Below are 16,156 nucleotides of genomic sequence, written 5' to 3'. Positions count from 1 at the left end.
TAATGTAAATGATGGGTTAATGGGTGCAGCACACCAACATGGCACATGTATACATATGTAACAAACCTGCACGTTGTGCACATGTACCCTAGAACGTAAAGTATAATTAAAAAAAAAAAAAAAGAGTAGCTAGGTCATTTTTTGGAAATAGTATACAGCCAGGAAAAGTACTGTTAAAGAAGAGTTTGTGATAACATATAAAGTTGCTTATTGATAATAACGAAGTTTGAAAAAGCAAGATTCAAAATAACTCATGTATACATATGTAACAAACCTGCACGTTGTGCACATGTACCCTAGAACGTAAAGTATAATTAAAAAAAAAAAAAAGAGTAGCTAGGTCATTTTTTGGAAATAGTATACAGCCAGGAAAAGTACTGTTAAAGAAGAGTTTGTGATAACACATAAAGTTGCTTATTGATAATAATAAAGTTTGAAAAGCAAAACAAACAAACAAACAAAAAAAAGAATTTTCAACCCAGAATTTCATCTCCAGTCAAACTCAGCTTCATAAGTGAGGGAGAAATAAAATCCTTTACAGACAGGCAAATGCTGAGAGATTTTGTCACCACCAGGCTTGTCTTACAAGCGCTCCTGAAGGAAGCACTAAACATGGAAAGGAAATACCGGTACCAGCCACTGCAAAAACATACCAAATTGTAAACATCATCAAGACTATGAAGAAACTGCATCAACTATTGGGCAAAATAACCAGCTAGCACCATAATGACAGGATCAAATACACATATAATAATATTAAACTTAAATGTAAACAGGCTAAATGCCCCAATTAAAAGACATAGACTGGCAAATTGGATAAGGAGTCAAGACCCATTGGTATGCTGTATTCACGAGATGCATCTCACACAAAAAGATACAAATAGGGCTCAAAACAAAGGGATGGAGGAGTATTTACCAAGCAAATTGAAAGCAAAAAATGCAGGGGTTACAATCGTAGTCTCTGATAAAACAGACTTTAAACCAACAAAGATAAAAAAAGTCAAAGAAAGGCATTACATAATGGTAAAGGGATCAACACAAGAAGAGCTAACTATCCTAAATATATATGCACCCAATACAGCAGCACCCAAATTAATAAAGCAAGTTCTTAGAAACCTACAAAGAGACTTAGACTCTAACATAATAATAGTGGGAGACTTTAACACTCCATTGTCAATGTTAGACAGATCAACGAGACAGAAAGTTAACAAGAACATTCAGGACTTGAACTCAGCTCTGGACCAAGGGGACCTAACAGACATCTACAGAACTCTCCACCCCAAGTCAACAGAATATACATTCTTCTCAGCACCACATCGCACTTATTTTAAAATTGACCACATAATTGGAAGTAAAACACTCCTCAGCAAATGCAAAACCACGGAAATAATAACTAACAGTCTCTCAGACCACAGTGCAATCAAATTATAACTCAGGGTTAAGAAACTCACTCAAAACCACACAACTACATGGAAACCAAACAACCTGTGCCTGAAATACTACTGGTTAAATAATGAAATGAAGGCAGAAATAAATAAGTTATTTGAAACTAATGAGAACAAAGACACAACGTACCAGAATCTCTGGGACACAGCCAAAGCAGTGTTTAGAGGGAAATTTATAGCAATAAATGCCCATAAGAGAAAGCAGAAAAGATCTAAAATCAACACCTTAACATCACAATTAAAAGAACTAGACAGGCAAGAGCAAACAAATTCAAAAGCTAGCAGAACACAAGAAATAACTAAGATCAGAGCAGAACTGAAGGAGACAGAGACACAAAAGGCCCCTCAAAAAAAATCAATGAATCCAGTAGCTGGTTTTTTGAAAAGATCAACAAAATAGATAGACTGCTAGCCAGACTAATAAAGAAGAAAAGAGAGAAGAATCAAATAGACACAATAAAACATGATAGAGTAGATATCACCACTGATCCTACAGAAATATAAACTACCATCAGAGAATACTACAAACATCTCTACACAAATAAATTAGAAAACCTAGAAGAAACGGATAAATTCCTGGACATATACACCCTCTCAAGACTAACCCAGGAAGAAGTCGAATCCCTGAATAGACCAATAACAAGTTCTGAAATTGAGGCAATAACTAATAGCCTACCAGCCAAAAAAAGCTCAGTACCAGATGGATTCACAGCCAAATTTTACCAGAGGTACAAAAAAGAGCTGCTACCATTCCTTTTGAAACTATTCCAAACAATAGAAAAAGAGGGACTCCTTCCTAACTCATGTTATAAGGCCAGCATCATCCTGATACCCAAACCTGGCAGAGACACAACAACAACAAAAAAAGAAAATTTCAGGCCAATATCCTGGATGAACATTGATGTGAAAATTCTCAATAAAATACTGGCAAGTTGAATCCAGCAGCACATCAAAAAGCTTATCCACCATGATCAAGTTGGCTTCATCCCTGGGATGCAAGGCTGTTTCAACATACGGAAATCAATAAACATAATCCATCACATAAACAGAACCAATGACAAAACCCACATGATTATCTCAATAGATGCAGAAAAGGCCTTTGACAAAATTCAACAGCCTTCATGCTAAAAACTCTCAACAAACTCAACATACAAAATGATAGAAAATTTTTGCAATCTATCCATCTGACAAAGGGCTAATATCCAGAATCTACAAGGAACTCCAACAGATTTATAAGAAAAAAATAACCCCATCAAAAAGCAGGCAAGGATATGAACAGACACTTCTCAAGAGAAGATATTTATGCAGCCAACAGACACATGAAAAAATACTCATCATCACTGGTCATTAGAGAAATGCAAATCAAAACCACAATGAGATACCATCTCATGCCAGTTAGAATGGCAATCATTAAAAAGTCAGGAAACAACAGATGTTGGAGAGGATGTGGAGAAATAGGAATGCTTTTACATTGTTGGTGGGAGTGTAAATTAGTTCAACCATTGTGGAAGACTGTGTGGTGATTCCTCAAGGATCTAGAGCTAGGAATACCATTTGATCCAGCAATCCCATTACTGGGTATATACCCAAAGGATTATAAATCATTCTACTATAAAGACACATGCATATGTATGTTTACTGCAGCACTGTTCACACTAGCAAAGACTTGGAACCAACTCAAATGCCCATCAATGATAGACTGGATAAAGAAAATGTGGCACATATACACCATGGAATACTATGCAGAAATAAAAAAGGATGAGTTCATGTCCTTTGCAGGGACATGGATGAAGCTGGAAACCATCACTCTCAGCAAGCTAACAGAGGAACAGAAAACCAAACACCACATGTTCCCACTCATAAGTGGCAGTTGAACAATAAGAACACATGGACATAGGGAAGGGAACATCACACACCAGGGCCTGTTGGTGGGGTGAGGGTCTGGGGGAGGAATAGCATTAGGAGGAATACCTAATGTAGATGACGGTTTGATGGGTGCAGCAAACCACCATGGCACGTGAATACCTGTGTAACAAACCTGTACGTTCTGCACTTGTATCTCAGAACTTACAGTATAATAAAACAAAACAAAAAACAAACAAACAAAAACAGTGAACTGAACTGGAAAAAAAATCCTTGGTTTTGGCTGGAAGGCCATGGGCGCTTTCTTCTTTCCCACTTCCCTGAGAGGCAGCAGCAGGTCAGAAGGCCTTCAGCAGACATCAACACTGTTCTCAGCGTCTTCCCTATGTTGACTTTTACCCTTGATATGCATATGTCCTAGCACTGTTTCTAAACCCAAAGGTCCCTTGATAATGTTTATCATTACTCAGAAATTAAGTGCTTTCTACTCTTTCTCACACTAATGCATACAGAGCAAGGTGTGGGGTACAGTGTTTCGTCTCTTGGAGTGGTCTTGTTGCATGTCCAAGTCCTGTGGACTCATTATGGAGGCTGGGAATCCTGTGTACGGTTACTTCTCTGCTTGTAGGTTACTCTCACTAACAAACTTTGCTGCTATTAGCACCATGTGGGTCAGTGGTTTGCGTAACTATGCATCTTGTACTACAGGTGGTGCCCAACAAAGTCCCGATGTCATGGCTTTCTGAAAGAAGAGAACCCATGGGTCAAATAATTTCTCCTGGGCACAGTGGTCATTCACTTGGCAGTTACGATGGTCTCAACAGCTATGCCTGAGAATGGCAGAAGCCCTCAAGTGGTAAAGAGGGTTTCCAGTGTAATAAGGTGGCTTGAAATTAAGTTCTCTCTCTTCCCCTTATCAACTTAGAGATTTTCAGGAGTTCAAAGGGGTAGGGTGCACTAGAAAGGGTGTGGTAGTCTCTCTAGAAGGGAAGGTGGGACAAATTCCCACTATTTATCTACAATATGAGGCAACTGGTCCTGCTGTATGTGAAGCCAGTTACTGTGAGGCACGGTGTTCAGGAGCCTGAATGGGAACACCAGCAGGAGGAGATCCAGCATTATACAGAGCAAGAGCAAGGCTCTTAATAGGTTCACTACTGTAGGGATAGCAGAGGCTTGGCCTGCTAACTTGCATGGTTAGGAGACAACAGTGGTGTTAAGTGAAGCTGAGTAAAGGGAAACACATGGCCTGGTTGAACAATGAGCAGTCTGGGTTGACGAATAATACTGGGGCTGATGTTGTCACCCTGCTTCTAAACTGGATGCTTGGTAGCATGGGTAATACATATTACCATTGCGGTGATTTTCCTGAGACTTGAATGTGAAGCGGACTAGATCCACAGATTGTGTAGTTACTTGGACACACTCTGAGACAACCGGCTGTGTTAGCATAATTATAAGAAAATCCAGGGTTTGAGTACAGAATCCCTAACAACATGCTCTCGGTGCAGAGAATGTTGGATGACCGAATCAGAGTAGGTCCTCCTAAGTGGACAACGGCTTTGACTTTATTCCTTCATCTGGGAGGCAATGTTGGACATGAAATAGTTCTTTTAGGTCATACAAGCCCCACAGCAGGGGCGGAAATGGAAAGAGACAGGGTCTCATGAGATGCAGAGGTTTCTGCCCAAAATATAAAGAAAGAAGGAACAAAAGAAGGAATAGACAGATGGGCCCAACTTCAGGCAGTCTCCCTCACAGCAATAAATGTGGTATTGCTCAGAAGGAATAAGACAGAAATTGAGAGGTGGCCTAATTCTTGAGTGTGGGAGTGTGGTCCTATTCAAAAAGTTAAAAGACCCACTGAGACTGTGGAAAAGGGACATGTGAGATGAAACACGATACTGAATAGTTTACAGGCTTGAGTAATTATTGGGAGAGGTGGATTCACTAGAAGATTACGTGAAGAAGATCCCTGGGGAGGACGAGGGCTATTAAGCTTCATCCACACAAACTTGGAAGATCTCACAACCTCGAGACTCTCCAGAAAAGGACATAGAGACAGGGAGATACCCTGCATTACCTTGACTCTGGAAGTGGCATTGCTGGTGGGAATGCTCCTAGTCATCAGTTCCACTTTATGAATTTGAGTCAACTCTAGAAGCCAAGATTCTTTGTTCCTAATCTGAGCCCTTTCAAACTCAAAGGAGAAATATGGGTGGGCTCATTCTCCTTTAATCTCTTCCAAGGGATCACTAACCATGTGCCCTAGATGATTATGCTAGAAAAGAGAACAGCCTCCAATATTTATGGGTTTGCTAGAAATGGAGGACCAGTATCTATTATTCCAGACTGCAAAAGAGCTGTGGCAAACAAATTCCTCAACTGGGGTTTGGATTCCGTGTTACCTATGGCTGAAAGATTAGAATTACAATCACTATGAAGGCTTTTGGACCTTTTGCGTGAACTTTAGTTGTTCCTTTATCAGGGTGGGGTATTTAAGTCGACATGTCAGTTGGACTTTTCTTCTTTTTGAGACAGGGTCTTGCTCTGTCCCCGAGGCTGAAGTGCAGTGATGCAACTGTGGCTCACTGTAGCCTCGAACACCCGTGCTTAATTGATTCTCCCACCTCAAACTCCTGAGTAGCTGGAACTATACCTGGCTAATTTTTCTGTAGAGATGTGATTCCACCATGTCACCCAGGCTGGTCTTAAACTCCTGGGCTCAACTGATTCTCCCACCTCAGCTTCCCAAAGTGCTGGGATTACAGGTATAAGCCACCATGCATTGCCCCTTTTTTTTTGTGACTTCTCTTGGTAGCTTCTATAACTGTTGGCCAGGTATGTTGCCAAAACCCACGTATACTTACAAGGTCGGCAGACATCATGTGACAGTGTTGCACACCTAGAGGTGAAACAGGTTGCATTTCTTATACAAGAACAGACTCAGGCAGGGGTACTGCGCAACACCATTTCACAATTTAACAAACCCGTTTGCCTAACCCTGTATGACACTAGAACTACAAGTGATCTATGACTGGTCTCAGGCAGAGACACTGATGGCATGTGTTAGTTTTTGGGTGTTTGATCTCCTCTAGCTAATGAATGGTATACACCTTTGGAGTTACTGTGTCTCTTGCATTTGCAGATAATATACATGCTATCAAGACTGAGGCATACTGTTATATATTGGGGTTTCCAGATATGACACAAGCAATGAAAGTGCTTTCACAGCTGCTGGCATTCTACAATGGGACCATGTAGAATGGTATTGCCAACATGGTACTAAGTGGCTATTCTAGGCTCCCTCTTATCCACAGGCAGTATAGAATGGTGGAACAGCATTCTGAAAGACAGCTGTGCCCATCCCTTTAACAATGACTTCTGTAAGATTGTCTGGTCTGGGTTACCTCTGTTGTTTATACTTATAAAGGTCCCTCCACTTTGGTGAAGTTCCTTGGCACCTGGGAGTCAAAAAGCAGAAACAGACAAAGAATTTACTTGGTATGCCAAGACCTGAGTTTTTACACCTCAATAGTTCTTTCCTTGTACCTGTCATAATTTCAACAGGTGGCTGAGAGGTTTGTGTGTTCATATTACAGACAAATGGATGGATACAAACTTGGATGCCCTCCTGACTTCCTGATGACACTTGCTAGCTACACCTACAGAAGAGCAACTTTGATTCTCTCTTTATTCCAAACATTCTAAATTTCTGTTGTATGCTTATTCTGCAAGTGGGAGATTTTGCTGCAGTCTCTATATCCATGTAGTATATTCTATCCACAGGGTATCTCTGGTGGGAAAGTACAACTCCTGCTTTCTTTCTTTTCTTTTTTTTTTTTTTTTTGAGACGGAGTCTCGCTCTGTCACCCAGGTTGGAGTGCTGTGGCCGGATCTCAGCTCACTGCAAGCTCCGCCTCCCGGGTTCACGCCATTCTCCTGCCTCAGCCTCCCAAGTAGCTGGGACTACAGGCACCACCACCTCGCCCGGCTAGTTTTTTGTAGTTTTTAGTAGAGACGGGGTTTCACTGTGTTAGCCAGGATGGTCTCGATCTCCTGACCTCGTGATCCGCCCGTCTCGGCCTCCCAAAGCGCTGGGATTACAGGCTTGAGCCACCGCACCCAGCCAACTCCTGCTTTCATGTGGAATTTACTGTTCCAGAAAGAAAGAACAGACCATATAGGTTGTCCTTGAAGATGATAATGGACTGTGCTTTGGGCATAAACGTGCCTGACCAAAAAAAGTGAAAGGGTGGTTGGAGCATGAATGACTCTCTCTTTACCTTTCTTGAAGATATTAACAAACTGTACCAAATAATCCTGTGCAGCAATCCCACACAATGACACTCAGTGCAAAGCTATCACAATGTGGGATTTGTTATGCTTAACATACTCAACTGTGGAGGACCTTCTGGAAATTCTACTCCCAGAGTTCTCATTTGCCCTGGCCCTCCATAATTCTTCCCTTACTAGTCATACTGTGTAAAACTCTATTCATCTTCTCAGGTGCAGAGAAACATGTACTCTGACATCTTGGCTCCCAGTGGATCCATGTCCCACATTAGGAGTACTCCAAAGCAGCATAAAACTCTCAACCAAATACTTCCACTTCAGACCTGCAGTTGAGTCTGATAGCGTGCCAACAGCGTGTTAACCCCAGGAAAACTTAAATGCCAAGTGGATATAAAATGTAGCATGAAACCTCTGTAATCCAATGGAACTAGTCTTATGTGAAAGGCATGCTTTCCCTGCCTCCCACCTGTACATAACACTGCACATTTTGGAAATACTATGAGACCTTTAATAGTGACTCAAAATCTAAGACACTGGTCACTTTCTCAAAATCTAAGACACTGGTCACTTTCCCAGCGGTGCTCTCCAGTGCTAGCATTAGAGCCTATCCGCAGGTGTCAAGGATACAGGCTTTCATTACTTTGTACAAGGGCTCTTGCCTTGAATAGACACCTATGAAGCTGAGGGTATGACCCGCAATTGCTATCGTGGGAAACGCTACCATTAAGAGAGCCTGGGATCATATCACTGAACAAATTAGCATTGCTTCCTTGACCTGAGTAATATTACAGAATTGCATAGCTTTGAACTGTTTGTTGGATATGCAGCCAGATTGCTCAAGGGAGCTCTGTATCTCCTAATGCTGTGGTATATTGTTTGTTTTGGAATTTCTTTGGCTATATAATGACTCAGCACTCTCAACAAACACTGAAGGCCCCATTTAAAATCTAATTGCTTTCTATTCCAGATGAGGACGCTTATTATCTAGTGAGTCACACCAAGGGTCAAGGGGTGGACTGAGAAGGAATAAACTCTCAGTCTTAGCTAAATGGCCATGGGGGCTCTCTTCCTTCTCTCGTTCCCAAGACCCATCAGCAAACCTGCTTAGCCATTGAGCTGATTTGCAGAGGAACAGTAGGGTCTTTAGCTGCTGTTCTCAAAGTTCTTGGTATGTAGATCGTGGTCCTTTGTAATGCATACTTCCTAGTGTTGTTCCTAGGCCGAGAGGTCCTTTGAGATATATGTTGTTTCTTAGAATAATGAAGGACTTGGACTAACCTCAAAATATACAGTGGTATGAAGGTAGAGTTTTCTCTCTTTGAGTGATCTTGTTTCTTGTCCAGTCTCCAACTGGACAAGGCACACCCTTATGGAACCACTGTAGGGGCTCACAGATCCCATGTGCTCTGTTATTTATCTGCTCTGAAGTTATCATCACTACTAAACGTTGTTGTTATTAGCACCATGTGTGTTGCTTGTGGTATATATTACCTTGCCTCTTGTACAACATGAATTTGATTTAATTAATATTCTTCTGTGAAGGTAATCCAATGTCTGATATCTTCTCCCCATTATATTAATTGATGTTAATGTTATTATAAGTATTTTTTTAAAACTTGTATATTTAATGTTAAATCTAACCTTTCTTTATTAAGAACACATTATACTTTTAAGGAACTTTTAAAAGGAATAAATAAGCAGCCGGGTGCGGGGGCTCACACCTGTAATCCCAGCACTTTGGGAGGCAGAGGCGGGCAGATCGTGAGGTCAAGAGATCGAGACCATTCTGGCTAACACAGTGAAACCCCGTCTCTACTAAAAAACTACAAAAAAAATTAGCCAGGAGTGGTGGCGAGCACCTGTAGTCCCAGCTACTTGGGAGGCTGAGGCAGGAGAATGGCATGAACCCGGGAAGTGGAGCTTGCAGTGAGCCAAGATCACTCCACTGCACTCCAGCCTGGGCAACAGAGCGAGACTCCGTCTCAAAAAAAAAAAAGTAATAAATAAGATGATGACAATAATGTATACTGTTCATGTTGAATTAACTTTCAGCACCTATTTATTTATGGTAGCTTCTACTAGTTTGACACTTACTGATCCTTATCAGCCTTGCCTGTCAGAGCACTACTTGCTCATATTAAACACTTGTATGTTCTATTTGTCTTCATATGTGCTATATCCTTCCAATGAGACTGTGAGCTCTTTGTGCATAGGGACAGGTTAACTGATTCTTTTGCATCTTGTTATGTTCAAGTGATCCCCCTACGTTAGCCTCCTGACTAACTGAGATTACAGGTGCCTATATATATATATATATATATGATTTTTAGTAGAGACAAGGTCTTGCTATGTTGCCCAGGCTCGTTGTGAACTCCTGGGCTCAAGCAATCCTCCTGCCTCAGCCTCCGAAAGTGCTAGGAATACAGGCATGAACCAGTGAGCCTGGTCTTCTTTTGCATCTCCACAGCACTTAGTACAAGGCACAATACAGGTGCAAATAAACACTAGATGAATAAATCATCTGAGTTTTTTCCTTATTTTAATTACCTGTAAGATAAAGAGAAGGAATCTATTACCTATTAAGTTCATAGCACATAGAATATAGCAGACATATATTCCCTTATTATTTCATTAATGTCTATTAATATATTAATGAATAAAAAACTTTAGAAGAAAATAAACTAAGTGAAAAATTATCCCTACTTCTCCCTGCTCTGCAATGACCACAAATAAGAGTATAAAGTACAACTGCTATTTATATATCACTTTGTAGTTCTTTTAGATCCATTATCTGACATGATCCTTGTAACAACCAAAGAATTCATATACAGCTTATTAATATATTTTTTGCAGAAAGGGAAATCAGGGTCCAGAGAGGGTACATGGAAGAGCCTGGATGGAAAAGGAGGTCTAATACGTAAATTCAATCTATGTTAATCTGAGAGACCTAAAATTACAAAAAACAAAACTGTCTCCTATAAGCTATTCTTGTAAACCTTATAAAGACATTAAATTATTTGTTTATTTGAATCCTAAAGTATTTTAAGTGTGCCTGTGATATATAAAGTACTATCCTTCCAACACTATGGAAAATTAAAAGTACAGATAAAGATTATAAGATTTAAATAAGGAAATAGTATATATATTAATGTGCTAAAATAATGGTCTAATTAATTATCTGCTTTTCTGGGAGTTCAATTTCACATATATTAAAAGGTCCACTTAAATAAGCTGGGAAGTTTGTGGAAAAGCTTAGGATTTGAGCTGGATCAAGATGGATGGGTGAAATTTAGATGGTAGAAGAAAAGCATATTATTATTATTATAAACAAGATTTGGCAAAGATGCAAGGGGAGGAACACACATGGGTTGAGTGAGTAGATTGGACTAGGTGAATTCTCATTAAGAGAACAGCGTAAAGATAGCTTGGGGTCAGAATTGTATACTGTCTTGAATGCCAGGCTAAGTATATATTTATTACTTCATGTTACAGGTTATAGAGTCATTTAAGGTTTCAGAGTAGAGACATGATATGTTGACAGAATGTGATGGAAGGAGGGAATTGTATACAGAGAAGTTGAGGAGAGGTGTAATAATACAGGTATACAATGACGAAGAACTGATTTCAGGAGTGTTGCAAAGAGACTGATTTCAGGTATTTTGAAGGAAAGTTGATGTCCTAGATACTTCAAGTTTACATGCCCAAGTGATTAAGAAGAACGTGGCTCTTAATCATATTTAATATTTAACTGGTCTGGGGTAGGGCTCAGATTAGTCGTTTTCTTAGGCTTTTCAGGTGATTCAAATTACACCTAAGGTTAAAAAGCCACTCACCTGGGCATTTAAAAAAAAAAATCTGCTCTTAAGTCTCCTAGCCTCTGTACTTCTAAGTGACACAGAATTTTGTCATTTTAAATTATATCCTATACTAAAACTTTGACTTAATTTCATTTCAAACAACCCCTCCTATTGACTGCTCTAATTCATTTTAAAGTATCATAATTTTTTGTTGTTGTTGTTTTGAGACGGATCTTCACTCCTGTTGCCCAGGCTGGAGTGCAATGGCATGATCTCGGCTCACTGCAACCTCTGCTTGCTTCCTGGGTTCAAGCGATTCTCCTGCCTCAGCCTCCCGAGTAGCTGGGATTACAGGCATGCGCCACCACACCCGGCTAGTTTTTTTGTATTTTTAGTAGAGACGGGGTTTCTCCATGTTGTTCAGGCTGGTCTTGGACTCCTGACCTCAGGTGATCTGCCTGCGTTGGCTTCCCAAAGTGCTGGGATTACAAGTGTGAGCCACCGTGCTTGGCCAAAGTATCATAATTTTTATTATGTATGTATATATGTATTTATTTATTTTTGAGACAGTGTCCACTCTGTCACCCAGGCTGGAGTGCAGAGGTTGCTCATTGCAACCTCTGTCTCCTGGGTTCAAGCGATTCTTGTGCCTCAGCCTCCAGAGTAGCTGGGACTATAGGCACATGTCACTGCACCTGGCTAATTTTTGTATTTTTTGCTAGAGACGAGGTTTTGCCATGTTGCCCAGGTTGGTCTCAAGCTCCTGGCCTCAAGTGATCTGTCTGTCTTGGTCTCCCAAAGTGCTGGGATTAAAGATGTGAGCCGTCATGTCTAGCCCACAGATTTTCTATTGGGAATTAAGTCATTAAATTTATCTCTAATTTCCACTTTCCTACATCATATTCAATAATTTCTTACAGCAATTCAACCTTGAAGATCCTTCTTTCTGTCTTCCTTTTATCCCTGTTTGCTCCTGAGGTTATGGCCTCCCTACTTCTCAGCTGGGTTATTGTAATGGTTGCCCAATCAGTTTCTTTACTTCTTCTTCCAATCCAATGCATACTTTGCTGCCAGGTTATCTATTTTAGTGTAATTCCCCTGCCAAAATTAATCTCGCTTTCCAAGAGCTCACAGTCTAGTGGCAGAGATGGCCATCTGTACCAATTATTATGACAAAATGTTAAGTAAGGTACATAATGTTTCTCAGCTTTGATCCCTCTAGGCACTTTGCTTTCATAGGTTCTGAGCTTACTCTTATTGCAGAATCCTAACATCATTAGAGATACCTCTGGGGTCACTACTGAATCGGAAAGCAAGTATATAGAACAGAGGTCTATTTGTATAAGCTAGAAAATTCTCCCAAGTAGATCAATCAGAACAATTCGTTTTTGTTAGATGTTGAGATTCTGCATTAACATTTTCATTTTAAAAAAACGTGATCCCATTACTAAAAACAAAACTCTTAAAAGCAACTGCTTTATTTATATTTTCTATTAGAGTCATCTATACGATTAGCCAGTCTTCTCTCCCCAGTGGACTATAAACATGACATGGATTCTACTTTATACAGCTTTGTGTCTCCTGCAGTGCCTAGAAATGTCTAGCACATAGCAGGCATTCAAAAATGTGTTTTTTCTTCCATGTCTGATGGGGACAAAAGTGTTAATGTTAGTGCTTACAGATTTTCAGAATGTAAGAACATTTTTGCTTCCTTATACCAACATGAGTCAATAGCTATTTTGAAATCTATAAGCACTAACATAACACTTTTGTCCCCATCAGAATTTGGCATTTGAAAATGTCCAGACATGGAGTTCTGAAAAGTTAAATTCAAGAAGGTTTACTGAGCACATAAATGCACAATGTACTCTGCTAGTTAATGTAACAGAAATGGAGCCAGCGAGAGAAGTCTAAAGGTAGAATATCATGAATTTGCGGTAACACAAAATTCAAAAAAGGAAGAAGTTTGAAGGAGAAGGAAGTGATCACAAACTTCAAACATTAACAAGATTTGAAAAGGAATGAGGATTATGATGATCTTAGATTTAAGCAAGTTACCTGCAGCGGGTTACTGTCAGGATGTATGCTTATTAAAAGAATAAACCACTTATTGGGAAGTTTGACAATGGGAAGAAAGAGAAATGGAGCAGCAGCTATAAAAGGTAATATAGATACAAATACAAGTCTTTGTCCACAAAAGAAAGAAAGAACTGCTTATGTCTGATGTCAGAAAGAGTAGCAAAAGAAATATCAAGGGCTAGGAGGAAGTGTGTATCAGTGAAGGGGCATTATGAGTTCAAAAGGAATGAGAATTAAGGTTTTATATGTTTACCAAAGATTGATTATGGGAACATAAAATTGAAGAAGTAAGAGTTTTAAAATATATAGTTTCTTATTTAACAATTTGTATTGGATTATTAGTTCTTACCTTCACCACTCTCCATGCCTTCTACAAAAATCCCCCCACATTGGGGAAGAATCCAGTACCGGCGTCTGTAACGATCCTGGCCGAACATCACTGAACGCAATGAGTGAGAGGCATCAAAGAGCTTCCTTCTGTACTGACTCTGTTGCTGTTAAAAAATGGTACATATAATTAGGTTTGGGATGTTAAATACTTTAAAAATTAATGTATAAGTAATTTTATACTTTTATACCTTTAAGCACATAAATTTCACTACTGGGAAAAGAGCAAAAGGGCTAAATATTCATGTCTGACTTCAATTTCAGTAACATTTATAAAGCCAGAAATCATTTATTTTTGTTGCCATGGAGTAAAACGATAAGTTACCTGATAAAATAAAACTTATCCTTTTACTTGATAATAAACAATGGGATCAAGTATTTTATGGAGCCAAAGCAAACTGGTTCAATTCAACTCTTATTGATTACAGTATATAACTAATAATACATATAGGCCAGGCACAGTGGCTCATGCCTGTAATCCCAGCACACTGGGAGGCCGAGGTGGGTGGATCGTTTAAACCCAGGAATTAGAGACCAGCCTCGGCAACATAGTGACATCCCATCTCTACAAAAAAAATATGAAAAATCCGCTGGGCATGTGGCACATGCCTATAGTTCCAGCTACCAGGGAGGCTGAGGCGGGAGGATCGCTTGAGCCTGGGAGGTCAAGGCTGCCATGATCATGCCATTTCACTCCAGCCTAGGTAACAGAGCAAGACTCTGTTTCGAAAAGCAAAGCAAAACAAAAAACAAATAATATATATGTAATTGGCTAAACCTGTATTTGGCTATTTTTGCACTCATGTTGTAAACCTAGACAACATATAATTAAGTTTTGGGATAGGTCTGTGAAGAATCTAACATTAATACCATACGCAGGCATGTCGTAATACCTTTAAAAAACTCATTTTTGTTCTTATAAAAAGCTCATCTTAAATTTCACTAATGCTATGAAATTCAGTATTTTTATTTAAATTTTTTTTAAAACAGAGACAGGGTCTCGCCATGTTGCCCAGGCTTGTCTCAAACTCCTGGGCTCAAACAATCCTCTCACCTCAGCCTCCCAAAGTGCTGAGATTACAGGTGTAAACCACTTCTCTTTAATGAGAAGTATGTAAATATGTACAGTTTACAAATCCAATGCAAATAAAACTCACAAATACACAAACATAAAATAAGACCTAAGATACTGAAACCGTCACTATGAAATTCACCTGAATTTTTTAGTAATAAATTCCAAGAAATTAAACTATGCCTTAATTGATATTTCATATTTATATGAAGAGCTGAAGAATACAGAATATTTTCTTTCTAGGCTCTGATTAAGTTCAATATCATGTTTTAAGAGGCAGGCTTTTAACCTTGGCATTAAGCTTGTAAAGTTCAATTGTAAGAATGTTTCTAGAGTTCCTCATCTTATTTTTTTTGTGACAAAAATGCTATTCAGAATCTTCATTTTTAATTACTCCCCAAAAGCTAGTTTTTGCTTAGCAGTCAGAAAAACTAATCCCCATACAATGTAGATTTCTAAAACACTGTGAAGATGTTAAATGTTAATCAGAAAAGTGCTTACTTTACTCAGTTTTTCAATCTGTTTTTCCAGCTCTTCAACACTTGCTGCTTGGTCACCTTCATCCTATACATAAGAAAACACAGTGTCATTTATCTGTTTTAAGATTTATTTATTCAATCTGTAAATATTTAATGAAAGTCTCTTATATGCAAAATACTGGAAGAGGCACTGTATAAGAAGGTATAAGACTCAGTTCTTTTCTATAAACTAATAATCTGGTAGAGAGATACATGAAACGTTGTATTAAAAAACACACACACACAAAAACCTAGGTATGGTAGCTCATGTCTGTAATCCCAGCACTTTAGGACACTGAGGTGGGAGGATCATCACTTGAGGCCAGGAGTTTGAGACCAGCCTGGACATCATAATCAGACCCAGTATCTACAAAAAATAAAATCAGCTTAGTGGCTTGTGTCTACATTTCCAGCTACTTGGGAGGTTGATACAGGAGGATTGGTTAAGCCCAGAAGTTCAAGGCTGCAGTGAGCTATGATCATGCCACTGCACTCCAGCCTGCAGACCCTATCCCCAAAAGAAACAAAACAAAACATAACAAACCACACACACAATAAACTCCCCCAAAAGCAGGAAAAGTATAAGGGTCTCAAAGAGAGGTAGTGATTAAAACCTGTGAAGTTCAAGGCAGAGTAAGATTACTTTTAGTAGAAATGTATACCAAGGGAGGCTTTATAGAAGAAGTCATGTTTTAATTA

The 16,156-nt window shown here is 39.3% G+C and overlaps 1 protein-coding gene across 1 annotated transcript in view; it reads right to left on the bottom strand.

Moving 5' to 3' along the window:
• BAZ2B (bromodomain adjacent to zinc finger domain, 2B) overlaps positions 1-16,156 on the bottom strand; it is a 426,507-nt gene that overhangs the window by 40,388 nt on the left and 369,963 nt on the right. Inside the window, exons 30-31 of the mRNA XM_011947122.1 lie at positions 15,441-15,503; positions 13,830-13,974 (exon numbers count right to left, since the gene is read on the bottom strand). Coding sequence (XP_011802512.1) covers positions 13,830-13,974; positions 15,441-15,503 — 208 coding nt within the window. The remainder of the gene's footprint in view (positions 1-13,829; positions 13,975-15,440; positions 15,504-16,156) is intronic.

This window comes from Colobus angolensis, unplaced genomic scaffold (assembly GCF_000951035.1).
Source record: "Colobus angolensis palliatus isolate OR3802 unplaced genomic scaffold, Cang.pa_1.0 Scaffold259, whole genome shotgun sequence".
NCBI classification, from domain to species: Eukaryota; Metazoa; Chordata; class Mammalia; order Primates; family Cercopithecidae; genus Colobus; species Colobus angolensis.
This window is presented reverse-complemented; position numbering and strand designations above follow the sequence as displayed.